Source organism: Nesoenas mayeri (assembly GCF_963082525.1).
Source record: "Nesoenas mayeri genome assembly, chromosome: 26".
In the NCBI taxonomy this organism is placed as follows: Eukaryota; Metazoa; Chordata; class Aves; order Columbiformes; family Columbidae; genus Nesoenas; species Nesoenas mayeri.
The window spans coordinates 5,930,028-5,957,638 of NC_137552.1; the positions used below are offsets into that span (position 1 = coordinate 5,930,028).

General features: G+C 62.3%; 1 protein-coding gene across 1 annotated transcript; it reads right to left on the reverse strand.

The window, feature by feature from the left end:
• Positions 1 to 2,344: 2,344 nt before the first annotated feature.
• On the reverse strand, positions 2,345 to 25,736 carry MRC2 (mannose receptor C-type 2; the record flags this gene model as incomplete). The annotated part of the gene is made up of 30 exons (XM_080360067.1): positions 2,345 to 2,565; positions 3,194 to 3,220; positions 3,483 to 3,662; positions 4,055 to 4,174; positions 4,429 to 4,578; positions 4,770 to 4,938; positions 5,024 to 5,262; positions 5,560 to 5,668; positions 6,218 to 6,381; positions 6,466 to 6,580; positions 6,876 to 7,021; positions 7,112 to 7,212; positions 7,424 to 7,491; positions 8,087 to 8,247; positions 8,560 to 8,595; positions 9,049 to 9,187; positions 9,287 to 9,389; positions 9,757 to 9,899; positions 10,475 to 10,692; positions 10,813 to 10,961; positions 11,298 to 11,413; positions 12,953 to 13,060; positions 13,494 to 13,648; positions 14,698 to 14,886; positions 15,375 to 15,518; positions 16,223 to 16,336; positions 16,512 to 16,676; positions 16,978 to 17,151; positions 17,643 to 18,041; positions 25,634 to 25,736. 30 exons carry the CDS (start codon positions 25,734 to 25,736, stop codon positions 2,345 to 2,347), a joined length of 4,425 nt encoding a protein of 1,474 aa, XP_080216193.1.
• Between the last annotated feature and the right edge of the window lie 1,875 nt (positions 25,737 to 27,611).

Here is a 27,611-nt window from a genome sequence, read left to right on the forward strand (position 1 = left end):
ATATATATATAATTGACAGGGTCCTCGTAAGCAATTCTTCACATTATTCTAATGGTGATAGGAAATACCACTTAACCATATATGCGTTTTTCCCGTAATCCTGATTGCTGCCGACAGCTGACGAAACTCTTCTCGTACAAAATTTCCCTTAGATTGTACAGATCTCTCTTCTCGAGAGCGAAGGAGACCAGAGAACAAATTAACTGAGAAGCAAATCAAACAAAACTAAGAACGGAAGCGTCCTGAACCGAAGCGCTGGAGGGCTGTGAAAGCCGGGCGCCATCCCTCCCGCACAGCGATGGAGTCTCCTCCTACGCCCAGCACCTGGTGTTCACTCGCCCATCCCGGCCGTACCCCCGCGTCCCCCAGCAAACCCCACCGTTCCCCTCGCCCTCCACCCCAGCGCCGCTCTCCCCCCGCTCCTTCCCACCCCTCCGAACCTCCACCGTGATTTTTTAGGACTTCCTAAGAGCTCAGCTCAGCCAGGAGGGGTCAGTCCAGCACCTCCGTCCCCATCCGGCTCAGCATCCCTCCCGCTATTCCAACCAGCGATGCCGGCGCCTTCCCAGCTCAGCACATCAACACGTGCTGGGGACGAGGAGGAATCCACGCTCGGCTTTTCAGGATCCAACAGCCGCGCTGGGAAAGCCACGGGCCCCTGGACAAAACCGACAGCTCCACACCAGAAAGGACCTCAGGAAAGAAAATACAGAGGCAGCCAAAGAGAGAGAAACGGAGCCGGGGCAGCTCTGTGTGCTCCAGATTCTCGCTCACCCTGAAACGTCGTGGCGGCTTTTGGACATTGCCAAGAAGAAAACAAAACCCCAACGATCCCGTGTTCCCTCGTCCCACCCCCCAACAGTTTCTTAAACACTTAATGTCCAGCTTAAGTGAAATCAACAGATTTTAAAATCCACACAGGTGTCAAAAAGGAGAGAGTAACAAAAATTAGCTAGTTCTCGTCGTCACAATGAAAATAAAAACCCAACTCGAGCCTTGGAGGCAGAGGACTAAACGCAGTGTCCCTGGTAGGGGCTGTGCCACCCCACTTCAGAGGTCTGGGGGCTCTTTGGGTCCCATTCCCAGCAGGGAACCCCCCTTGGGGCCCGAATGTCTCTTGCTGTCTCCCGGCATCCTCTGTCACCCCAGCACCGGGACGGAGGAGAAAAGCTCCGCCTTGGGCGCCCCGCTCCTTCGTGCACAGGTCTAAAGCCAGGCTTAGCCCTGCGCTGCCTTCCTCCTCCTCTACACGTAAAACAGCAACCAGAAACACCCCAGCTAGCTGTGTGAAAGAACGTATATATTCAGCACGCACTCAATACAGTATAGCAAAAAAAGCTATCGTTTCCTTGAAAAACCAGAACAAATCAAAACAAGAACCACCAAACTTTCAAAGTAACCACCAAAGCTTCCAAATCGCTCCCCACCCTGCGGCCCTGATGCTCGTCCTCCTGGCCCGAATGCGGCACCCAGCAGCGAGTGACCCCAGCCCCGCTGTCCCTGCCCGGCAAGGGACAGATGGTGGCCCTGGCAGCACCTCTGGCTGCGGCACCGAGCTCCTCCGGTGGAGCCCACGGTGCCGGGGGGCTCCCGCCAGAGAGGGGCCTGGCCAGCGGTTTGCTCCGGTGCCATCACGTGCAGTTATTTGGGGGACACACACACCAAAGTAACGGAAAGCGGGGAGCAGCGCGGCCCCGCCGGGGCTGGATGCAGCCCTGGGGATGCGCCAGGGAGGAGAGGGGGTCCCAGCGCTGATGCTGGGGGGAACCGTGCTCGGGTCGCTGCAACGGCAGCTCCGCTGCTTTCTGCCGGAGGTGGGGGACCATGCCAAGGAGGGGGAGAGCTGGAGGGGACTGGGGGGCTGGCAGGGCCCTCGCTGCTGTGTGGAGAGGAGGTAGATCGGCTTTAGAGACCTCTTGCCCAGGAGGATGTCTTCTTGGCCACCAGCTCGGCTCCTGGGGGTAACAAGCCCGTCGTGGGGCCCTGCACGCCCACCACCCAAGGGGAAGGTGTTGTGGAGCCTGTTCGCACCATCATAAAGCTCTTGAACCAGTGGGAGCAACTTTCCTCAAAACTTTTTAGCCCTGAAACCGCCTCCACGGCTGCTGCAGGAGAACTCCCGGCAGCCGGGGACGAGCCCGGAGATGGAGATGGCGACAGCGACCCATGGGGCAGGAGGAACCCCAGCTCCCTCCGCTCGACCCCAACCCCGACCCCAGCCCCTCTCTCTGCCCTGCCACACTGGTCCTGGTCCCCCCTGCCCCGTGCGCTGCGGGGGTAGCGCGCGTGATGCTCCCCGTCCTCCCCCCTCCCCAGGTCCCCGTCCCCAGCGTCCCCCCTGCCGTTAGTCCTGCTGCTCGTTCATCTCCATGTCCGACACCAGGATGTTCTTCTCGGCGGATTCACTGGGGTTGGAGGTGGTGCGGCTGTAGCGGGCGCTCTCGAAGGCTCCTCGCTCCGCGCTCCGCCGACGCTTGTACAGGTAGACGGCGATGCCCAGCATGGCGCACAGCGCCAGCGTCGACAGCACCACCACCGCGATGGCCGTCGTGTTCTCCGGCAGAGCTGCGGGGAGGGGGAAAGGCGGGTGAAAGGCAGCCTCATGTGTCCCAGCAGCTTATCCTGCAAAGAGGGGCTTGGGCTGGTGGGTGTCCAGCCGGATGGGGGCTCTTGGGCAGGATCATAGAATCGTTTTAGTTGGAAGAGACCCTCAAGATCATCGAGTCCAACTGTTAACCCAGCACTAGCACTGCCCCATGTCCCTAAGAACATGATGGCTGAGTCTTTTGGCTGGGTCAGAGCAGGACAGGACTGGAGGCTGCTTTGGTGGCTGGGGACATCCTGCCCGTGGCAGAGCGCCGGGGGCCAGGCAGCCTCTTTGGGTTGCTCCTGATGTGCGTGAACATCTGGCAGCTGCCTGGGCTGGATCTTTGGGGTCCCACCAGCAGATGTGGCCAGGCAGTGTGGGCAAGGGCAAGACAGCCCAGCAAAACACTGGCCAGACACACTCCTCCATGGACAGATGGTTCCTGCTGCCGGGGAGTCCGAACCCAGGGCCAAAGCCACCCGCGGATGGGATTTCCCACCCACAAACGCCATTTCCCTGGTTATTGATACAAGCTGGGCTAAACCTCGCTCCCCCAGCGCCACTTCCCAGTCCCAGTGCTGTGCCCAGGCTGACGATGGCACTCACCTGCCCTGGAAAAGCTGCTCTCCTCCACTGCAACAGCAACACAGACAGGTGAGCGCGCAGCCACCGCACCCTCCCCTCTTCCCAGCGCCGGCACCACCGGTGCTGACCCGGTCACCGAGGCATGCACAGCCCACCCGAGCACCGCTGAGCCCAGTGGGGACCTGCAGACCCCAACACCGGCCCCTACAACCCCCTTACACCTGAACTGCCCAACACATGTGGCCGATGCTGCCTGCACGGACCACCAGCTCACCCCATATCAACCCAGGCACCACAGGGGAGCCCCTACCTCGGGGGATCTTGCAGATGACCCCCATGGTGACGTTGGTGCAGGAGCCCAGGCGCCACACGCCGTTGCTGCTCTGGATCCAGTAGCAGCTGTTCTGGCTGAGCATGCTGGGCCCCGTGTCGTGCTGGCCCCAGTTGGAGTAGTTGACAGCAGTGTTGTCGTGCCACACCAAGGTGCCACCTGGGAAATGGAAGAATTAGGTCTGGAGAGGCTGAAGGGGACACCCCAGCTCTGCCCCACTTTTGAAAGCACAGGAAGGTGCGATGAGGTGACGAGAAGGTGTGATGGGGCCATGAGCGGGTGTGATGGGGCCATGGGGAGATGGAAAGGACCAGGGGCTGCAGGGCACCTTCCTGAACCTACAGGCCCCAGTGCCTTGGAGGAGGCTCTGGGTGTGAATACCATCACTCCCACCCCACCAAGCCAGAGGAGGACACATATGGCACGTCCAGCATGGCCTGAGGCTCCTGGTCACACCATGGCATAAGCCCCACGCTGCTGCCACCACCGCAGACCTGCTGGGAATTTATGGTGTTACCCAAGGGGGTAAAACCTTGTTCCTCTCGTTGTACCTTTGGGGTTGAAGCTCATGCCCAGCCAGGCGCCCTTGGACGGGCCCTCGTACGCCTGGAGGTGCTCCCACACGAAGACGTTCTCCATCTCATCCTGGATGGACAACACCGTGCCACCGACTGCAGAGGAAAGAGCATCAGGGAAGAGCCCAGAGCTCGCAGGATGGAGCTAAAGAGCAGCAGTGCCCAAGAGGACAAAGCTGAGGAACCACCCACGAACCATGTAGTAGTTGGGGAACTCCAACACATAACAGGAGCTGACCGCTGGACATGGGCACAGGGACAGGGACATGGGTGCTCTGCTGTACCCACAGGCATCCTGGGGACCCCATCCTGGGATGTCACCCCCCTCTGCCACCACAGCCCCCCTGTACCTTTCTGGCACCTCCTCATGGCGTCCTTCTGCCCCAGGGTGATCTCCATGTGGAAGGTGTAGCAGTGATCCCGGAAAGGGATCCAGGACGAGTCCTCCAGCGATTTGGGACAGCTGCCGCTGTAGCTCCACTTGTGCGGGCGGGCGGCACCTGGGGGGCACACGGTGCATTGGGGGTGCTTGGGGGGGCACAGGGCGTGGGGGTCCCACAGCATATTGGAGCACCCAGCCCGGGAGGGATGCACACAGAGGTGCACAACGTCCCCGGTGGGATGCTATCTCCAACCCTTGTTGCTCCCCAACCCGGTCCACCCCGTGTCCCCCATCTCCCCCGACAGGCACCTGCTCGCAGCTGGCAGATGCCGCCCTGCAGCTTGGTGTCGCAGCCGGCCGTGCGCCAGCTCCCGTCCGCGTCCATGTAGGAGCAGCCGGCGACCTGCTGGGGCTCCCCGTCCTGCCAGTTGGTGTAGAACACGTTCTCCTCCGTCAGCCACGAGTAGCTCCGGCCTCCCTGCAGAACCAAGGCGAGGAGAAGCTGGGGGGCTGCCGTGACCCCTGGGGACCCCCCACCTCGGCTGCCTGTTCCCCTCCCTCACCTCGTCGTTGGCCAAGCCGATCCAGAGCGGAGCCCGCAGGCTGCTGACGGCCTGGGTGAGGAACGCCTGGCTGTAGGGGTCAGCGATGGTGGCCAGGGTGGCGTTGAGGGTCTCGCAGAGCAGCAGGGCCTCGTGCCACCTGAGGGGTTTCTGCAGGATGCGGTAAGTGCTGTTGTGGTAAAAGAGGGTGCCGGTGGGCGAGGGGGGGTACGGCGTCCGCGCGGGGCTCAGGGACGGGTCTGGGGGAGCAAAGAGACATGGTCAGAGGGCACGGAGGACACTCCCGCATCCCAGGGGCTCACCCCTTCATCCACCCCCCCCAGCTGAGGTGTCCCTGGGCGTACACGGGGCACCTGGGGACACTGCGGTGCAACCAGGGGGGGTGGAGAGGCCACGTCCCCAGGACTGACCCTCCAAGGTGCACCCATCACCCCGAGCTCCCCGACCACAGCCCCACCACAGCATGGGGCACCAGGGCGGTGGTGACAGGTCCCCAGTGAGCAGAGATCGGGGCTGTCCCCGCTGTCCCCCCGTACCTATGCTCCGCTGGCAGATGTAGCCGTGCTTCTCCTCCAGGCAGCTCCGGTCGTCCCAGCGCCCCGTGAAAAGGGGGGGCGAGCCGTGCCACACCACCACACAGTTGGTCTGCACAGCCAAGACACAAGGTCACCACAGCCCTCAGCATTGTCACCCCAGCCCCATGGACACCCCCACCCCAAGGACCTCACAGGGCCAGATCCTGCTCTGCATTCGGAGATGCCCCTGGCACTCTGGGGAAGGGGCTGGAGCACAAGCGTGATGGGAGAACAGGAGCTGAGGGGAGACCTTCTGATCTCTGAACTGCCTGAAAGGAGCTTGGAGCCAGGGGGGTCGGGCTCTGCTCCCCAGGAACAAGCGCCAGGAGCAGAGGAAACGGCCTCAAGTTGCCCAGGGGAGGGTGAGGTTGGATGTGGGAACAATTTCTTCCCCAAAGGGCTGTGGGGCATTGAACAGGCTGCCCAGGGCAGTGCTGGAGTCACCAGCCCTGGGGGGCTGGACAGACGGACATGAGGTTCTCAGGACATGGGGCAGTGCTGGGGTTGGGGTAATGGTTGGACTCAATCTTGAGGGGCTTTTCCAACCTAAATGACTCATGACCCTACGATCCTCATGGCGGGACACAGCGCTGGGGGAGGCTCGGGGGGTGCCACTCACCGGTCTGTCGCGGGGGCCGGGGGCGCTGCAGCCCGAGGGCTCCCCGGGCGCCCAGCTCGCGTGCCGCAGCGGCTCGCCCTCCACCCAGCGGAACTCCCTCTGCACATCGTGGAGCCCGATCCAGAGGTCGAAGGAGATGTTGGGCAGCATGGACGTGATGAAAGCTGAGAGGGATGGGCGAGGTGCTGGGGTCGCCAGCCCTGGCAGGTCCCAGGGCCAAAGGGGCTGGTGGGGACGGGGGGACATACCCTGCTCCAGGGGGCTGGCGATGGTGGCCAGGACAGCACCCTGGCTCTCGCACGCCTGCTTCGCCTCAGGCCACTTCACTATCTCAGCTTTGTCATGGCCATTGAAGCTGAAACACTGCATGGGTGGGGGCAAGGGATGGTCCAGGGGTGCAACCAGCCCCCCAGCCCGAGCCCCACACCTTCCCCAGTCACCCACCCTCTGCAGCCCCAATCTACCCCACGGGTCCTTCTCCCTTTTGCACCCTCACGCCCACGTACCCCCCAACCCCTCCCACACCCCCACCCCACAGCACAGCCCTCCCAGCAATCCCTATACATGCCCCCCCCAGAACTTCCCCCAAACCCTTGCACAGGTCCCTCTCCACCCTGGGGTGTCAGGAGGGGACTGTCCCCTCCCTGTCCTGCCGCACCTTGCTGAGGAAGGGCACCCATCCGCGGGGACAGCCCCCGCTCACAGGAGCGGGCAGCGGTGGGGGCGAAGGCTTGGCGGCCGTCCCGTTGCTCCGCTTGCAGATGTAGGGCAGCGCCGTCAGGCACTTCTGGTCCCCCCAGTCCTCTGCGGGGAGGGACAGGCCAGGCGTGACCCCCGTGTCGCCGTGGGGCCAGAGTGTCTCACCCCCCAGCACGGCCAGGTCCAGCCCCTCACCTCTGCTGGCCGTCATGTACACGCACTTCTTGTCCTTGGAGATGGGCCGGGGCTTGCCCGGCGCCCAGGAGACGAAGTTGAGGAGGGACCCGTCGGACCACCTGCGAAAGGCACCGGTGGAGCAAGTGACATGGCAAACGGGACCAGTTACGCCCTAACTGGGAGCAGCACTGCCCTCTCTTGGGTGAGAAACCTCCATCGCAGCACCCCAGAATGAGACCCAAGATGTAGGTGCTGAGCCACAGTGCTCTGAGAGCTGGGGCCAGTGGCACAGGGACACACAGGGACGCGGTGACTCTGTGTCCGACTTACTTGAACCTCCCGTCGTTCTCGTAGGTGTGGAGCCCGATCCACCAGTGCTGCTCCTGGCCCCTGGAGAACTGCACGCCCGGAGGGACCCTCAGTGCCCCGCGGGGACCGGGTGTCCTTGGGGACAGCCAGGGCCACTGCGGGCACCGGCAGCCCCCCAGCTTGCACCGCAGCAAAAAGCATCACCCTTCTGAGCCCCAAACCCACACCCAGGCATGGGACCTGCCACCACCCCCCATCTCGATCCCAGGAGAGCCCAGTTAGAATCATCATGGAATCATGGAATGGTGTGGGTTGAAGGGACCTTAAAGCTCCCTCAGTTCCCCCTGCCATGACAGGGACATCGTCACCAGCTCAGGGTGCTCAGAGCCCGTCCAGCCTGGCCTGGGGTGTCTCAGGGATGGTTCATCCACCCCCTCTCTGGGAACCTGGGCCAGGCTCTCACCACCCTCAGGGCAGCAATTCCTGCCTCATGTCCAGCCTCAATCTCCCTCCTTTAGTTTAAAACCATCACCCCTTGTCCTATTGCAACAGGCCCTGCTCAAAAGTCTGTCCCCATCTTTCTTATCAGCCTCTTTTAAGCACAGAAAGGGCAGTTGTCCCCAGGTAATGTCCCCTCAGCAAAGGATGGGAGGAGCAACCAGGGCAGGTCCCGTCCCCCGGTACCTTCTGCAGGTTCTGTCCCAGGAAGCGCAGCTCGGCCTCGCCGTGCACCGACGCCAGGTGCGCCTGGAACCAGGTGCAGATGCGCTGGGCCTGCACCCACGTCGAGTGGTGCTCGAAGAACTTGTACTCGGCCTCCTGGTACTTCACCCACTCTTTGCTACCTGCAGGCAGGACCGGTGTCACGCCAGGCTTGTGCCACCTCCTGCTGCAGCCACCGGCATCTGCCACTCTGTCCCTCAGGTCCCCACGGGTTAGGTTGCTTTGCTTTTGCCCCTCTCCCACATCTGAGGGTCCTGACGCTGCCCAGTCCCTGCAGCAAGGGGCAGGAGGACACCTGGGCTCTTACAACCCTACACAGGATCCATCCCCCTGGGCAGCACTGCAGGGACACCCCGCAGGGACGGTGCCTTGCTCATGCGTGTGATAAGGTGACAGACGCCTGGAGAGGATGATCCACACCGTGGCCAACGCACCTTGGGTGGTGATCTCTGGCTCCTTCACGTCAGCACCTGGCGAAAGGGCAAGGAGCGGCGGTCAGAGGGACGCAGGGCTGGGACGCTCTGCTCATGCTCGCCCGGAAACCACCCGTGGGCTCCAAGGGCGAGATGCCCTCCTGAATCCCCCCAAGACGGGCAGCACCTCCCCCACCTCCCCCAACCCCTGAATTAGGACTCATCCTCCCATAAGGACATTTTTCACTATTAATTTCATTGGAATAATCTCCCCAGGGAAGTGACGGATTCCCTACCACTGGACACTTTTAAGATGCAGCTGGGCCAGCTTGCCTAGACTGGGCTTTTGCCAAGACAAGTTGGACCAGATGATCCTTGGGGTCCCTTCCGACCTGGTATTCTATAAAAGCACAGCCTTAGGCGACAGCGGGTGCCCCTGTACCCGCTCCACAGCCCGTCCTGTGCCAGGCCATTCAAAGCTGAGGGTTTGGGGGTCTCTTTGCCAGGCACCTTTGGGCAGTTTGCAGATCCAGTCCAGCTGGGCTTCGCACTGCATCGGCATCCACTGCAGGGAGGCCAGGTCCAGCACCGCGCACGTCCGGATGTCGTCGTCGTCGTAGTTACTGCGGTCAAAGTTGTGGTAGAAAAACTGGGGGTCGAGAGAGACAGGCGTTGTTGGGCACTTCCAGCAGCACCGCATCAGGCCCGCCCTGCACCCCAGATCTTGCCGGAATCCCCCCAGTCTCACCCCCAGCCCGTCGCTCCACTTCCAGCTCCGGTCGCCCGTGGGGTCCCGCCGGTTCAGACCGATCCAGAACCAGTGCTGCTCATGGAGCTCCGGCTCCGACTCCCTGTGGAGAGCACACCCCCCACCAAAACAGCAGCTTTTTATTGGTATAGAAATACATATTTATAATCTGCTGGGTTCTGTCTTTCAAAGCCTGCTGTCCCCACAACACCCAAGGACAGCAGCTCCAATACCAGGCACATCGGCGCAGGGCTGAACCGGTTTTAAATCAAGCTCCATCCCCAAATCACACTGAATTTCCTCTGCTTCTCATTGTAGCCACACCAACTCATGCACCTTCTGCATGTAAGTCCGTGCTCAGAGAGCACATCCATGTCCCAAACACAAGTGTTGGCGCACGGGAAGGAGCGCAGGTGTGCTCCAAGCACCCTCGGGCAGCGGGACACGCACCAGCACCGCCAGCCACTCACCCAAAAATCTTATTGAGGGTGTTGGCGACGAAATGCTCCTCCTCGTAGCTGCCCAGGCTGAGCAGCTGGGCGCCCAGCTCGCGGCAGAACTCCTGCGCCGCCACCCACGGCTTCTTCTCCTGCAGCTTCTCCGAGTTGAACACCTGGGCAGGGAGGAGTGGGCTCAGCGCCGGGGAGGGCAGCGCAGCGTCCCCCCCGCCCGCCCGGGACACGCTGCGCCACCCGGCCCAACGCATCCGCCTAAAGACCCGTAAATCCCTTCAGCTTTATGTCGGTCTGCTCAGAAAACAAAGACAAGAGTGACCTGCAAAACACCTCATCGCGAACTACAGACACTACTGGCCTTGCGGCTTTAGACACTTGGAAGCCGCACAATTGAGTCTCACTTTAACACATCTAACTGTTGGACAAAGGGTCCTTTAGCTGAACGTTGTTCATTATGCGCTAAAAGGACGACGTAATGCGATATGCAGAAGTGTAACCAACTGGCTCTTTAGGACTGCCATGAGCAGTAATCACATTTAGTCTCATGCCTTTTACTCTTCTTGCTGGTGTGCTGGCGTTACTCCAGCAGCCAGACTCGCGCAGCTCTGAAAATAAACATCTCGTCTCTGTAAATAAAAATCTCTCATGTGTATGCACACCAGGTTTTTGGGACAACAGCTTCAACCTCCCCGCACCAGTGGGGAGGTGCAGGAACCCCCCAGGCAGCCCTTACCTTGTAGCAGTGCCGGAGCTTGGGGTCGGAGCTCCAGCCCGGGGGGCAGGCGGCGGTCAGGCTAGGCGTGGGGGGCGGCCCGGGCAGCTCGGGGTTCACCGGCGTGCCCAGGTTCTGCCGGCAGATGTACTTGGCCCTGAAGGTGCTGCAGTTCTTCACCTCCCACAGCCCCATGGAGCTGCCGGTGGCCAGGGCCACGCACCCGCCCTTGTTGTAACCTGGAGCGCTCACGGGAGCGGGGGGACAGCAGCCTTAGGGTCGGACCGCGGCGGGTGGCACAGCCAGCACCCGCCCTGCGTGGAGGGGACGTCCCCATCCCACCCACGGCCCCCCCTTACCGGGCTGGTCGCGGTTCCAGTGGGTGTACATCACCTCGTCGCCGCTCAGCCAGCGGAACGCGCCCGTCTCGTTGATGTCCTGCAGCGCCGTCCAAAAATACTCCCCGTCCCAGCCATAGATGAGGCTGCTGACGTACGCCTGCTCGAACCTGCAGGGATGGCGAGAGCGGCGATGTGCTGGTCCAGCTCTGCGTCTCAGCACCGGACGCACATGGACCTGCTGCAGGGGGCCAGAGGAGCCCCGGGAACGACCCGAGGCTGGAACAGCTCTGCTGGGTGGCACTGCAGGGGTGGCACTGCAGGGGTGGCACTGGGAGAGCTGGGAAGGTCCCTTCAACCCCAACCATTCTCTGATTCTACAATGATTCTATGCCAAGCAGCCCACGACGCTCCAGCCCTTGTGTGCAAAGCCCAGCTGGCGGGTCACACCCCACCTTGCGGGGGCTCATTTTGGGGCAAACCGACCGCAGCGGCGCGGCACTGACCTGTTGGTGATGGTGACCAGCGTAGAGCCGTAGTCGGAGCACGTCTTGCGGGCGTCGCTGTAGGGGACGCGGTCCTCGCCCAGCCAGAAGCAGGAGGGGCTGTGCCACTTCCAGCCCTGCGACGGGTGACAGGGACGTCTGCCTCCGCTCACCCCGCAGGACGGGAGCAAACCCGGGGGTGACGGCAATGTCCCATGTCCCATGTCCCCTGCCACCACCTCCGCTTCCCCCGGGAGGTCTCCAGCCCCCAGCCTGACCCAGCTCAGCTTTGAGCTCCACCAAGCCCCGGCCCCAGAGGACACGGCTGCCAGGAAAACAAACACCAGGCGGCTTCAAAGCTGGGAAACGTCTGTCCCTGCCGGCGTCCAGCCCCAGCCGGGACATGGGGGGACACGCAATCCTGCTCTATACCCCGCGGGGCCGAATCCAGAGTGAGTCCCACCGCAGGCTGCTTTAATCCCCCGCCTTGTTGATGTTGGAGCCTCTCCGGGGCCGGACACACAATAGCGGCAGTTTGCTGCCGGAGCAGGCAGCGGGGCGGCCCCGGTGCTGGTGGCACAGAGAGGGACACGGGGACACATCCACGAGAGGGGACATGCATGTGATGGAAGAGCAAGATGGGGTGGGAGGGGAGAAAGGGAGGAAGGATGGGAAGAGGCCTTTTCTCGGTTCATTTATCACTCCCAGTTTGTTTCGCAGCAGGGGCATCTCTCTGCTGGGCACCACGGGCCAGGGCAAGACTGTGGCTGGAGAGGCAGGAGGGAGTTCAGTCTGCGTGGGGACCATGGGGACACGCAGACAGATGGGTGGCAGCGGCATGTTGCCACCGAGCGCTTCGTCCCCAGCACCTACTGACACAGGGGCTTCTGCAGCGGGCAGCCCCCAAATCCGGCCCAGTGTCTCTGCTGTGATGGGGTGAGAACCTGAGGAGTGCAGCAGCACCTCTGGGGGGTGGTCCCGAGGGGCTGCTTGCTACTCCGAACACGAGCAGTCCTGGCTCGCTCTGAAATGCCGGGAGACGTTCGGGGCGGTGGCGATGCCAGGCTGGCGGGCTTTGCAGAGAGGCACAAAAACGACCTCCCGGCGAGCGTGGGAACAGGGCGGGCTCAGCCCGGCCCGACGGCGGGGAAAGCGGGGCAGAGCGCGGCCCGGCTGAGAGCCCGCCGGCGCGGCAGCTGTGTCCCCAGAGCCCCCGCACCCTGCGCAGAGAACGCAGCCTGCGCTGGCGGGGCCGACGGCCGCCCCCGTCCCGCCGCGCTCCGCGCTGAGCGGCTTTGGCGGCCGCCCCCGTCCCGCCATGCTCCGCGGCTTTGGCAGCCGCCCCCGTCCCACGGCGCTCCGCGCTGAGCGGCTTCGCTGCAGCTTCGGGCACAAACACTGGCCAGGGAGGCAAAAAATCACATACATCCCTGCTGGCATCCCAGCCAGCCCAAGGCGGGAGCCTGGGCCATGGAGACGGGGTTTGTCCCCATTTCCTCCCGCGGCCTCATGCAGCTGAAGGAGCGAGGGGTCAGGAGCCGCGTGATGCTCTGCCGGCGCTGCTCGTTGGGGCTCCCGGAAATGGTTTTGTGGAGAGAACCCCTGCGACTCAAAGCCCCGAGCACCAGGCAGAGCTGCGGAGCAGCCAGAGCCACCGCCCGCCCGGGCCCCCTCACCTTTCGGCACCCATGGTCGTCCTCCTCCTTCTCCTGGCTCACCCGGCCCGGCTTTTTGCAGATGGAGGGCAGGGTCTGGTTGCACGGGCTGTCATTCCACCTCCCTTCCTGCACAGTGGGGAGAAAAGCAGGACTGAGCCTCATCTGACAGCCTGGGGGATTTCCCAGCCCATCCATCCCCACCTTGGCTCCACAGACTTTCCTTCTCTACATTAAATCCCCAAGGATGTTGTGCTGCATCCCACACATCCCAACAGCCAGGATGAGCCGTGTTCAACCAAACCGGAGATGCTCCCTGAGGTGTCCCTTCCCCAGCCATGGGGATCACACAATCACAGAACAGTTTGTGTTGAAGGACCTCCCCAGCTCCCCAGTGCCCCCCCTGCCATGACAGGGACATCGTCACCAGCCCAGGGTGCTCAGAGCCCCGTCCAGCCTGGCCTGGGGTGTCTCAGGGGTGGTTCATCCACCACCTCTCCGGGCAGCCTGTCCCAGGTGCTGCAGCACCCTGGGGGGTGCAGGATGAACCCTGGGCTCTCACCGGTCCCCAGATGGTCACACAGTCTTCCAGGCTGTCACGGAAGTTGTTGGGCTCGAAGGGGTGCCAGTACGTGAACCTGACGGGCGTCCCATCCGACCACTCGAAGTTCATCTGCAGCTTGAGGTCGTTGAGGCCAATCCAGAGCTCCTCCACGTCTGCTGGGACAGGGCAGGGGTGAAATTCCCTCTGCCTGGCTGAAATCTTGCAGAACCCTCCCCATGACATGACCCCCATGAAGGGACCACAGCTCTGCAAAATAACCGCTGCAGGGCTCAGCCCCGAACCCCAGACGTTGCCCAGCACTGTTCACAAAGGTGCCGGCAGCAGCAGACGGTGAGTTCGGACCCACAGGCTCAGCTCCGGTGAGCTGCTGGTTTTTAACCATTCCCTCCCATCCCTGACTGGGAGCGCCGGGATGCCCCCCCACCCTTTCTCATTATTAACTCCCTTCAGCCCAGCCTCCCTGGTCCCCACCGCCATCTGGGTTCCCTCACGTCCCCTCGGGAAGTTCTGCTGCCAGACTCTTCCCCTGCGGAGCAGGGACGGGCTGCAGCCTCGCGGGAGTCCATCATTTGGCCGGAAGGGCTGCATTTGCATGGGAACAGCAAAACCCGACCCAAGGGTGACTGCGAGGAGAGGCGGCACACGCGGGGTCCTGGGGACAGTGGCACGGGTGCCCCCTGTCCCACCGTGTGATTGCCTGGGCTGAAGAACTTCCCCAGTTTGCTCCCAGCTCCGGCACATCCCAACGTGGGAAACGTCAGCCCGGTGACACCCGGGTGAAGCCAGAATGGAGAAAGAGCCATGGGAGGCCATGTGCAGGTGTTGCCCCTTCACGTCACCTGCAGCAGGGGACTCTCGTGCCCCAGCGGATGCAGCAGCAGGAGGCGCAGCCTCCTCCAGCAAGCCCAGCAGGACTTTATTTGCCTACGCTGGCCAGGCGGGACCAGCGCCATTCCCGCTGCAGCTGTGCGCTCCTTCCTCAGCCCTGCGGGCTCCCGGGACAGCTTTTCCATCTGCAGGATGGAGGATGCGCCCCAGGCAAAGGCTCCTCCAAGCAACACATCATCCCCCAGCCTGGGCTCTCCACTCCCTTCACATGAATCCGTTCAACTTCTCAGCCTCCATTGCACAGAAACAACCTCTCTGCAGACCCCAAAATGGGACGGGAAGGGTGCTGCGGGCACAGCTGGCTCTTGCTCACCTTGCTTGACCTGCTTGGTGACGAACTCCAGCTCGGAGAGGGTGTGGATGCTGACCAGATCCCCCCCGCTCCGCAGACAGGTCTTCTTTGCCTCCTGCCAGCTCTTCTTCTCTCCCACCAGGCGGTAGCAGTTGGACTGGAAGGGCTGCCAGCTGGGCTCGCAGTCCACCTTCACCTCCGACCACGAGTCTGGCAGGACACGGGGCAGCCTGAGGGCTCCTGTCCTGCTCGCCAACCCCTCCTTGGCATGGAGGGCACCGCGGTCTCATGGGACGCTCAGCAGACCAAGCCAAAGCAACGGCGGGAAGACTACGGCCAAAATCTAACGTGCAAGGTGTGGGCAGCGGTGGCTTTACACGTCCGGAGACAGAACAAAACCCCTCTTTTTTGCAGAGGAACCATAGCAGAGCAGACTGACCGCGCTGGGGATCACGGGACCTCCTGCTCCTCTGATTCCACCCCACCGCCCAACCTGTGACTGCCCCAAGCGCTTCCCAGGGGATGCCCTTTGTGCAGGACCTTGTCCAGACCCAAGCAACCCCAGGGAGCTCAAGCACTGCTCCGCACAGGCTGGGGACACCACAAGCACCTTCAGCATCCCCTGGGCGTGCTGGGACGGGAGCCCACCCACCCGGGGTACAGGGATGCCCACCCCCATGCCGCTCACCCCCGCTCACCTGTCAGGAAGGGGTCGGTGGTGGCGTTGGGCTTCTTCTTGCAGACGTAGGGGAGGGCGATGCCGCAGTCGCGGTTCTGCCACCCCCCAGACGACTCGGTGCGGATCACCCCACAGTTCTCCTCGCTGGGGTTGTCGGGCTGGTCTGGAAAGCGGGACGGGGGGGACACGCTGCTGAGGAGCTGGGGCAGAGCTGCCCACGCTGCCAGGGCACGGAGCGAGGGAGCAGCTCTCCCTGCTCCCACCCACTCAAAACCTATTTGTGCTGTAACTTTGCATGACGAAGACCCAGCCCTGCATGCCCAGGATTGTTTATTGTGCCTCAACGCACAAGAACCTGGAGCATCGCTGTTTTACCTAGAAACGTCAATGGCAGTTGGAGGGTCAGAGTACCAGACCCAACCTGCTCCCACCTGTCCCCAAACCTCCTCTGAGGCATCACTGTCCCCATGAGCACCTCTGGGTGACAGCACCGGGCGTAAGCAGAGCAATCCTCACAACGGGTGCACGTGCCCCCTGAGCTCCCCAGGCTCACAGATGGGTGCCTGTGGTTGGGCACCGCTCCTCGGCCACCAAGCTGGGACACAACGACCCTCCAAACAAGGAAGCTGAACCCAGGTTACCCACAGGGCCACTGAGGCTTTGCAGAGGGACAATTCCCCTTCCAGCACCCGGCGTCCCCACTCCAGCTCCACAGACATCCCAGGCCGCTCCACAACTCCATGAGGCTCTCTGTCCCCAGGCAGCGAGGGGACAGCCTGTGGCAGCCCAGGCCACCTCCCCTGCCACCTCCGGTGGTCACAGGCTGTTCTCCAGTCCCCCACCACCTCCGTGACCCACTCATCTCACCGCTCTCCCAGTTGAGGTACTTGAGGGGGGAGTTGTCTGACCACTGCCAGCCGCCATTGATGTCCAGGTCGTTGAGCCCAATCCAGAGTGTGGAGCTGTACCCCGTCAGCAGCCCTGGGACAGCACCAGAGGGGCAGGATCAGTCCCCCCGCTCCCTACCCAACCCCAGCCTGTCCCCATCCCCAGACGAGCCACCCCGAGCGGGCAGCTGGCACAGCAGTGGCCATGGTGCCACCAGCCCTGCCTAGTCGGGCGGAACGGGGACACAGCCCGGCTGCCGCCATCTCACCGTTGATGTAGGTCTGCTCGTGGATCTCGGTGATGCTCAGCAGGTTGGCCCCTTGCTGCTCGCAGCTGTTCCAGGCCTCCCGCCACGACAGCGTCGACTGGAAGTTGAACTGGTAGCAGCTGTTGGTGAGATGGTCCTTGTCCCAGAAGGTCTCGCAGTCGTTGCCTGCAGGGCCGAGGAGGGTGAGCACCCAGCGCAGCCCCAGAACGCTCCAATGACCCAGCAAAGCCCAATAAACCGTGCTGGACCAGCACAGCAGGGCACGGAGCAAGGGCAGGGTGCAGCTCTCCCTGCTCCCGCACCAGTCAAAACCCATTTGTTTCATTATTTTGCATGATGAAGACCCAATGGCACATGCCTAGCACCAGAGACAATTCAGGAGGGAAGGGGAGAGGCAGGGAAGCCCCAGGAGGGATGGACACAGAGCTCCTGCTTTTCCCCATGGGATTCAGTCACCCCAACTTACTCTTTATGGGGCAGAAGCCCCACCGCTCGTCCTTGCCGTAGTCCTGGGTGGTGGCACACCAGAGGTGACCGTCCTCCCGCCCCGTGCTGGTGCACTCGTGAAACCACTGGTTATCGTACTTGAAGGGGATGGTGCAGGGCTTCCCGTGAGAGTTGCCCTGGATGGTGTAGATCTCTGCGGGAAAAGAGCAGCCCTGGCTGGAGGCTGTGTCCTTCTGGGGAACGGCTGAGAGCGGGGCTGCTCCGCTGCAGGAGAGGAGCTGAGAGGGGTCTGATCAATGATCAATATCTCAGGGTGGGTGGCAGAGGATGGACCAGACTCTGTTCAGTGGTGCCCAGCACCAGGATGAGGCGCAATGGGCACAGACTGAAACACAGGAGGCTCCATCTGAACACGAAGAGAAACTTCTTCCCTTTGTGGCATCAGAGTCTGGCCCAGGCTGCCCAGAGCGGCTGTGGAGTCTCCTCTGAGACATTCAAACCCCCTGGGATCCTGTGTGATCTGCTCTGTGACCCTGCGTGAGCAGGGCTGGGGATCTGCAGGGGTCCCTAAACCCAAACCACTCCGTGATTCTGAGACCCAACTACTGCAGCACCGCAGCCTCAGCTCACATTTCAGGGCTGGTTTGGGTAACGGGATGATACTAACGCCCAGCAAGGCATTACCCGAGTATGGCACGGAGCACAGGTCCTCCTCGGTGCCGTACGTCCTCCACTGCGAGCCACGCGCCTGGTCCCCCCTGTCCAGGGAGGAATTGCCCGGGCGGGCGCCGAGATGCTGGGAGAGCTGCTCCCCGAGGCTGCGGCAGCTCCAGCGCATGTTGACGGACTCGCGGTCGCACTCGTAGGTGGCCAAGGGGTGCAGCCCCGCCGTGGCGTTGGCCCCGTGCCACGACACCCCCAGGCACTGCATGGCCCCCACGTTGAAGAGGCGATTTCGTGAGACCCATTTCCACTGCTGGGCCGGGGTGCTGGTGTTGCAGCCCTTGGCCAGTCGCACCAGCGAGTCCTTCGTCTCCAGGCAGCCCTGCAGGCCCGTGTTGTAGATGAGGAAGAACTTAGAGTCTGGGGAAAAACCAGAGGGAAACGGTTAAAGCATCACTGAGGATTTGGCGTTGTAGCATGCATTCCTCCCAGCCTTGCCTGAACATCAGGCACCCTTTCCATGCACAGCAAGTTTTGGGGTGCAGTCTTGTGCACAGCACCCAGCAGACCAGGGACTCTGCACCTCTGCAGAGATAACTCCAGGGTTTGCCCTGATGTCTGTCCAGGCAGAGTGATCATAGAATCACAGGATGGTTTGGGTTGGAGGGACCTCCCCAGCTCCCCAGTGCCCCCCCTGCCATGACAGGGACAGCGTCACCAGCTCAGGGTGCTCAGAGCCCCGTCCAGCCTGGCCTGGGGTGTCTCAGGGATGGTTCATCCACCACCTCTCTGGGAACCTGGGCCAGGCTCTCACCACCCTTAGGGCAACAATTCCTGCCTCATGTCCAGCCTGAATCTCCCTCTTCTCCTATCACAGCAGGCCCTGCTCAAAAGTCTGTCCCCATTTTTCTTCTCAGCCCCTTTTAAGTCCAGAAAGGCCGCACTAAGGTCTCCCCAGAGCTTCTCTTCTCAGCTGAACACCCCAACTCTCAGCCTGTCCCCAGCAGAGCTGTTCCAGCCTCGGGTCATTCCTGTGGCTCCTCTGGCCCCTCTGCAGCAGGTCCATGTGTGTCCTGTGCTGAGGACCCAGAGCTGGATGAATTATGTGGATGGGTGTCCGCACCCAGAGCCGGCGGAAGCCTCCTGACATCCCTGTGAAGCACCAGCAAGCGGCTTTTGGGCATCAGAGCTGGGGCAAAGAGCTTGGCTGCCCTGGGAGCGTCATCAGATCCATTTAAAATGGAGTTCCCAGCAGCAGCACCTGGCTGCAGCAGCACCAGGGATCGCAACGAGCCCCACGGCGGTGCCGGCGGAGCCCACGCCAACAGCTTCAGCACCGGCCATCTGCTCCGGGCGGAGAAAACCAGCACAACCAGCAGGGAAACAGAGGCACTCCTCGTTTTATGTGTATTTGGGGACCTGCTAAAAAAACTGCAGAGTGAACAAGAACTCTGGGGGAAGGTCTCTCATCGCGTGAACGCGGCGCGATGGACAACACTGTGCGCGGCCGCGGACCCCGCCGCAGCGCCCCAGCTGGCGCGGAACGTCGCGTCGGGACCCTCCGAAATCCCGGCCCCGGCGCGGGGAGCAGCGCGGGGAACCGCTGCAGCGGACACGGCGCCAGCGCAGCTGTGCAGGGCACACGGGCTGAGCCCAACCCCGCTTGACGCGCGTCCCACGCTCCTGCCCGACCCCGCAGCGGTCCCACAGCCCCAGCATCGCCCACGGCCACCCCAGGGTGCGCATCCATCTCAAAACCTGTCCAAACCGTAAAGCCAGGCCGTTACACTGGGACATGTTGCTCCAGCTGACGTGTCACTTCTAAAGACACTTTATTTTCTTTAGGAGCACCTTTCCGAGCTAAAAAGCCGCCACTTCTTGCCCCAACACCCCAGCAAAGAAGCTGCCCACAGCACACACCGACAACAGGACCCCCGTCAAGGTTTCCTTTTTGCTTGTTTTAAAAGGGACCCATTCTTCCCCCACCACGAGTCCAAGTGAACTCGTGGGCTCTGCTATATTTAGCCTGGGTTTGGTTTGGTTTTGTGTGGATTTTTCGGGCTGGAAAGGTTTTCATTTCCTATTCCCCAACCTCACCCTGCCCAGCTCGCCCGTTCCAGGCGGCCCCGGCACAGTGAGCAACAAATGTCCCAGCTCAGCAAACCTCCCTGACTTGGCTCTGTAAGAAGAAAGAAATGGGGGAAGACAGACACCCCATTGCGTTTCGACCTCCAGCGTGGACCGGGCTCCAAAGAGCGATGTAAAAGGCCCGATCCCCAGCTGGGATGACATCAGCCATGACCTCAGATAAAAAGTGAAGCCTGTTTGCACGGTCTGCTCCGGGGAGCGGACTGTGCACACGACAGACAAAGGCAGCGACTAGAGCAAGAAATGTTTCATTTCTCAGCAAATATTTTTCAGATCATGGCAAGTGGAAAAAATAAGCAAAAATTCAGGCGGGGCTGATTCTGGCTGCCTGAGACTCCGGTCCCTGACACCAGTGCCGGTGTTTCCCCCGCTGGAGCTGGCTTGGTCCTGAGCTGGACAGCAGGAGAGCAGCTCCTCCCTCCCCAAAACCCCCTCGTCATTCTGGCACCAGCCACAGCATCGCCCAGCCCGTCGCTCTCCCCTCCCGCATCCAGCGATGGTGCAATAACCCGCCAGCAGCACCGGGGACGGGGACTGCAAGCAGCTCTGGGGTGATGCAGCCCCAGTGCCACGACCCGCTGGACCCCAGTACCAGCACTGGGACAGGATGAGACCTCTCTGGGTCACCGGCTGATGCCACGGGAGCCAAACGCTGTCCCTTTTTCACCAGATACACAAAAGCGGCTGCACGGAGCAGCGCGGTGGCTCCCGGCAGCAGGGGTCAGCACCGGGATGCCTCTCGGCTCATCTGCCAGCCTGGCGCTGCAAGGAAAAGTTACCAGCACACGGGAAGAGCCCTGGAGCCAGTGCCAGGACTGGTGTCGGGTGCTCAGCGCCGTACCGGCTGCGCTGCCCTGGGCAACGCGACAGCAGCCGGCCACGGGGCCGGAAAAGCACAAAATATCACTTTACTCTAAAAAGAGAAGGGCTGGAGGTGGGAAATGATAGGCTAAGGGTTCCGGGCTGCCCCCGCACCCCGTGGGCAGCTCAGCCCATGGCCCCTGTGCTCAAAGCAGGGCCAATAGGGGGACAAATGTCCCCCTGCCCTGTTGCATTTGTCACTCAAATGGGAATGAGCCCATTCTTAAGGTTTCTGTGCTGCAGAAAACACTGGGGGAGCTGGTTTGCTCCAAACCAGCCTGCAAAGGCAGCGAATCCTCAAAGCCCAGCGTGGCGCAGCCGTCACGGCAGCAAACGGGGCTCCATCCGAGAGCCAGGGGCTCCTCGGGGTTGCAGCCCCCGTGGAGAGAAAGCACACCTGTTAACCAGCACCGTCAGGAGAACAGCAAATTTTGGCCCGAGGAAGGAGCCTGTGAGTCCCTCCGAGGGCTGGGAAGGGAAGTGGCGATAAGAGGAGCAGCGGTTGTACCCGTGGGAGCTCCCGGCGGCACCGCTGCTGCCACCGAGCGCGGGGACGCCAGCAGCCGCAGCACCGCTGCTCTGCCCTCCCCACGCTGCTTCTGGGCATCGCTGAACCCTGTGCGACCACTTAAAGAGGAACTTCAGATTCAAGAAAAACAAAAGGGAAGGAAATGCAGTCGGTGGGAGCATCCTCGGGGCACGCCGGGAGCTGCTGGCCCGGGGCAGGGCACCAGCACCGCGGCGGGAGAGCGGGCGGCAGACGCCGGCCCACGCACACACCGCCCGGTGCCCCAAATTAGCGGTTTGCACCAAAAGAGCGACGCTGCCGCGGTCCCGCGGGGTCCCCGGCCCAGCACGTCCCTGGGGCCCCGACTCACCCACGGGCAGCTCTGCTGCTCCAGGCCAAGCTCCGCAGCAAAAGGAGGCGATCGCTGGTTTTTTGCTTTAAATAAACCTCAGGGAATAAGGAGCAGATCTCTTGTCACAGGGAGGAAAGCAAAGCTCCTGATGAGCCGGCTGGGGCTGTGAAGCATCAGGACCTGCACTCGGAGCCCAGAAACTCCTCTTGGCTCACCCAGCAGCGCAAAAAGGAGCTGTTGTTTATATGGTGGGAGCTGTAGGAGACGAGCTCCTCACTTGGCCGTGACACGAAGGCACCCCGAGCGCTGTCTGCGGCCGCGGGAAGGCTCTGGAGGGGCTCCACACACCGCACTGCAGCCCCTCTGCCGACATTGAACTCCATTCTGCCCAGGATGCAGAGAAAGAAACGTTCCCACGGGGGATGCTCGTCCCCGGGCAGCTCGAGGGGCTCGCGCACGGCTGTGACGGGGACGAGGATCGGGAGCCCCAGTGTCCTCCTGAAACCGGCGGAAGGAGGGAAATTTCCCCAGGTTTCCTCCAGATCTGCTCCAGGCTCTGACCCCACTATTAACACGCTAAGCGGCACCATCGGTAGCTCAGGACAGGGGATCCCCCTTCCCCACCGAGACCGAGCACATCTGCACACCGAGGATCAGCCCTCAGTGTCCCATGGCGTTTTATCTTTTAATTGAAATGATGTTTAACACGACGCTTTTCTCCGCGGGTGCTTCCGCTCGTCTCACGCTCAGCCCCCAAGGGCAAGGCCGGGTCAATGGGGCTGCCCCCGACGAGCCCGAAGTCACCGTGTCTGGATCCAAGCAGAGCAGAGCGCCTGATCCCCCCTTCCCTGGTCTCAGCACCATCCTGCAAACATGTTCTTTTACACAGAAAGTCACATTTATGTCCCTGCTGCAACAGCACAAGGTGCAGGGCAGGTCTGAGCTCTCACCGGGATGGGGACACAGGGACCATAGCGCTTGAAAAACGTCCCATGTCCCCTGCAAACAGCCAAACCTTTGCTCCCGGGCTAAAGAGTGCTCCCAAGAATCTGCAAGTTGATCCACTAATCATTTTCTAATCCTTAATTAATTAAAGATGGGTCCTTTAAGAAAAGGAGCATCTGTGTGGGTCTCTTTTGGGCTCCGAGCAATCTCAAGAATGAGAAAAATGTCGATGCTCCGCAGTCTTGGCACAGCTCTAATTAATTAAACCCTGCTCCTCGGCCGCACGTGAAGAACGAGCTCTTACAAATCGCTAAAACGACACGGTGAGGAAGCCGCCGGGCGGGATGGACAGATGCGCGCGGGGCGCGATGCACCGGGGAGCGGCGCCGGGTCCCCGGCAGAGCCCCGACGTGGGCACCGCAGCCACAGCCCCCCCCGCGGGTTCATCGGCTGGAAAAGACGGCTGAGCGCTCCGCAGTCACACCAGCTCGGCAGCCATTTGCTTTGAGTCAAGTCAAGGGTAAAACGCTTTCCCTGGAAAACCTGTTGGGAAGAGGGAAGGCAGCGGCGCGCAACTGCCCTGCCAGGAGAGGTGCGAAATCCAGCCAGAAACCAAGAGGGAGAGAGAAACCTGCACCGTGGCTTTAACCATCACCTCACGCCTGAAAGCACCTTCTGCGCCAGCACCTTCCCACGGGGAACATCGCCGGGCCAGCACCCCGCGCTGGTGGCTCTGCGGGAAGGGGCAGCTCTGCGCTGAAGGCGAAATCTCTTCTGCTCTCATTCTCGCCATTCTTGCGCAAGCGGCCGTCCCTCTCCCCGCCGTCTCGTCCCCGTCCGGCCGCCGGGGCCGCGAGGTCCTGTGTCCCCACTCCCTGCCAGGCGCGGAGCCGCCGGGCCTTCAGCGGCAAAGCCGACACCTCCGCTCCCAAATCATCCAAAGAAGGTCGAGCTATAACTTCTCGGAGCTGCGTTTGCTCTGCAACAAGCTGTTTCCATTGCAAAGAGGAAAACGGGGAGGGAGCTTCACGCAAAGGCTGCTGTTTGTTTAACAGGCTGTAAATTCTTCCCCAGGTCCCATTCGCCACCCCCCCTCGCCGCAAAGCCGAGGCGGCAGCTCCTGCCCGCGGGTCCCGGTGTCGGGTACCGGGCGGGTGGAGAAGCTGATCCGAAACATCAGCAGGGCCACGTCCCTGCGCTGACACGGGGACGTCACCCCGCCTGCAGGAGCTGCTGCCTCAGTTTCCCCAAGGCGGACACGTGGGTGTTTGCGCAATGCTGCGGAGATTTGGCACGAGCCCCTCGAGGAAGCGTTGGCTCCCCAGGGAAAGCAATGCCATCCGCCAGGCCAGCCCCCCGGGCCCCACCAGGAGCATCCTTGCAAAGAGCACTCGCTCAAGGGACTAACCCACCCCAACCCCAAAATCCCAGCGAGGAGCCTTTCCCAGCTGCAAAGCCAGCCTGGCACCGGGGGACCTCAGATGTGGCACCTTCTTTGGTGCCACCGCGTCCACTCTCCGTGCTGGGGACAACAGTGAAAAGTTGGGGATGGAGGAGGAAGAACTGAGAGTGTTTGCAGCCCCTGGATGCAAACGGATGCAGCGGGATGCTCAGCGGGAGGGCTCAGCACCGCGGGCTGGAGACGGCTCAAAGCCGCCTTGTTCCTCGCCCGCCCCGGCGCAGGGTCGGCTGCCACCGCAAACCGCCGGGACAGAGGTGCCTCTGTCCTCCAGCGAGGGGGACTCGCCAGACCTGGATCCCATCAACATTCTTCAGGGCAAAACAGCCAGAATCGGTACTTACAGGTAGCTGAGCCCCGCTGAAGTCACATAACCCCCCTTAAGACCCGCAAGAGGAGGAATGCACGGCCCTCAAGGAAATTATGGGCAGGTTTAACGGGAATTTGGCTGCGGAATGTTGCGGGTTCAGCTGGGATGTTTCCAACCAGCGGCAAACTCCAGCACCGCCCTCCTGGACACCCCGGGCTGTGGGGTCTCCTTCGCCATCGCCTCCTTTTGCTGCCTCTTAGACAAGGGGTTCCTCCCAGCCTTGCCCCTCCACTCCGGGGCTGGACCCCTCGCCTGGCACGGAACCATCACCCAACGGCATCGATGGCACCGCACAGCACCAGCAACCGCGGCGATGCTGAGCCCTGGGGCTGCGGGGGAGAGGGAAGCAGGGGGAACGGTGCCCTCCCATGCTGCCACTGCCAAATCTGCTTTGGATTTGCTGAACGTACTCTAATAAAATAGGCCAAGGGTTGTTATTGTTCAGGCAAGAGTAGCCGATTTTGCTCTTTTTTAAACAAAATAATGTTTTCTCAATAGGGCCAAGTGAATCCAAGGAAGCAGTAAAAGCAGTTCCTTGCTTCTGTGCTCGACTGTCCTGGGGCAAAACGTGTCTCAAGCAGCAGTTCCAGGGCTGCTCCGAGGGGCCTCGGGCGTCCGGCACACGGTGTCTTCAGAAGGTTTAAACAAAAATAATACAACCCATTGACTTTATAGAGAGAAGTTACCAAACAAAAAAAGCCAAAAAACCAAGCACCACCAAGTCTGCAAATACCCACTCGGGTCCCGATCCCGCGGGATCAACACGGCGGCTGCGGGGGGGGGTCAAGGATGGGAGAGGGAGGGAACCAACAACACAGTTCGGCCCGTTCCCGACCTCCCCCCCTCCGCCACTGCCCTCTCCGGGGAGACAAAAGGCCGGAGCGCGGGCGCGGGGCAGTGCGGGGCAGTGCGGGCCGGCGCCCCCCAGCCCCCCCGCGGGCGCGGGCGCGTTTCCGCCGGGCGGCCAGACGCTGCGTGGCCGGGCGGCGCGGGGACTTGAACTAAAAAAAATCAGAGCGAGAGAAAAGGCGGCGAAACGGGGTGAAAACAAACGGCGGCGGAACGAAGGGCGAGCGGCGGAGGATGGAGTGAAACAAACCGCGATGGAAACGAATAAAACATCCTGGGAGGAAACAAACCGGAGCGCTGCGAACCGAGCCAGAGCGCGGCGGTGCCCCCACCCCCCCCGGGCAGCGCCCCGCGGAGCCGGGCTGGGGGGGCTCCCTCCCCCCCCGGGCTGCTTGCATCCCCCTCCCCCCAGAAAGAATTAAAAGCGGGAAGCGGGCAGGGAGGGGGGGTCCTGGAGGGAGGGGGCTCAGAAGAAGGGGGGTGTCAGAGGAAAGCGGGGCCGGGACGATGGGGGTCCCACCTGGATGCGCAGCGCCGAGCAGCAGCTGGAGGCCGAGGAGGCAGCAGAGGGGGGTGCGCAGGGGGGCGCGGAGGGGCCGCGGTCCCGCCGAACCGCGCCCCATGCCCGGCGCTGCCCCGCTCCGCTCCGCTCGGGGCCTCGCTGCTCCGGGGCCGGGGGACGGCGGAGGGGGCGGGCGGGGAGGAGGGAGACGGGGGGGAGGAGGAGGAGCAGGGACGGTGAGGAGAGGGAGGGGAAAGGGAAAGAAGGAAAAAAGTTCATGAAGTAAATTAAAGAAACAAAAAAGCGAAGCGTGTGCGCCGGCCGCAGACACCGCGTCAGCGGAGCCGCGCTGCCCGGCCCGAAACGGCGGCGGGGGGAGCGGGGCGGCGGGGGGAGCGGGGCGGCGGGGGGAGCGGGGCGGCGGGGGGAGCGGGGGGGAGCGGGGGGGAGCGGGGCGGCGGGGGGAGCGGGGCGGCGGGGGGAGCGGGGCGGCACGGGGAGCGGGGGGGAGCGGGGCGGCGCGAGGGCTCTCGGTCTCGCTGCCCGGCGGGGCTCGGGGTGCTGGGGGTCTGGGGGTGATGGCAGCCCGTGCATCCCCGCACCCCCGGCAGGGCGGGCTCCCCCCGAGCAGGGGACACGCAGCACCCCCTGCACCCCAGGTGCCCCCGGGGCTGCGTGGGAGATGCCCACGGTGCCACCAGCCCCACTCTGGGTCTCGCCGTGTCCTGACCGAGCCCCTTCCCCTGCCCGGGACCGGCGCGGGAGGCACCGCCGGCAGCCAGAGGAACCGCGGCTGGTACCGGCCATCGCTGCACGTTTTGGGTTGTACCTCTGCGTGTTTGAGGGGTTATTTCATCCCAAATTGCCGATCCAAGCCAGCTGAACCCTCCTCCGTCCGTCCCTGCGGCACCGAGCCGCGCAGCCCCGTCTCACCTGCGGTGGGAGATGCTGAGGTCGGACGCAGCTCGTTGCTCCTTCCACCCTGCTCAGGAGCGGCCTCATCCCTCCAGTTGCAGGGGTGCGACACCCCGGCTTCCCCAACTCTGCTGAGGAGCGGACAGCTGTGCTCTTATGGATATATCCCATATACAAGAGCTGAATGCAAAAGGTCATTTAAAACTTTAAAATATTGTATTGACTGTTTTTTACACCTCACCTGCAGGCAGGGCTGCCCAGGGCCCCAAAAGACACGCAAAGAAGGAAAACATAGAAAACACTGGAAATCAGATTTCCCGAACTTTACGTGGCCGTGGGGCTGTGTGTTTCTGTGTAAGGATGCGCACACAGACACCTGATTCCTTCTCAGAAGGGTTTTCTTCTGTACTAAAAACCATTTGCACCTTAGAAACCATCAGCACCAACGCAGCGCAGCTGCAACAGGTCAGACGAGCACCTGGGGGGATTCAGCCTCAAATTCCTGAAACCTGGGAAGAGAAAACGGGTGCTGAGCAGCTGGGCGCTGGCTCACCTGCGCATCGCCCGGCCCGGCTGCCGGAGCGCGGCTCTCCAGCTCTGAGGCAACCGGGAAAGCTCTGAGAGGGGAGGTGGGAATACTGGGAGCGCAGTGGGACCAGCCTGGGTACATGGAGCCTTTATTGCTCGCAGTTCTGTTGGAAAGCCCCACGGGAGCTGCGCAGGCTGGTGCCCACTGTGCTGCCTCTGCACTGGAGCGTTGCACTCAGACCCGTCCGAAACGGTCCAGCTTCTCTCCTGGCACTGCCCACGGAGTGGCAACATGGCACAAGGAAAGATTTGGATGCATTGGTGCGGAAAGGTTGGTGGCTGCGGCGCCCAACCCATGGGAGCATCCCTGAGGATGCGGGAGCTTCACCTCGTCCTCGAGCTCTGCGGGGATTTGTGCAGCACAAGGGGACGCGGGTCAGACCTCGACACGCAGACCCTACCACGCAAAATCCAGGTGACACAACGCTTTTAATGAGGCCAAGGCGACGGCAGTGGTCCCCGGAGCGGGGAGCAGGATCCGGCCCCGTGACGC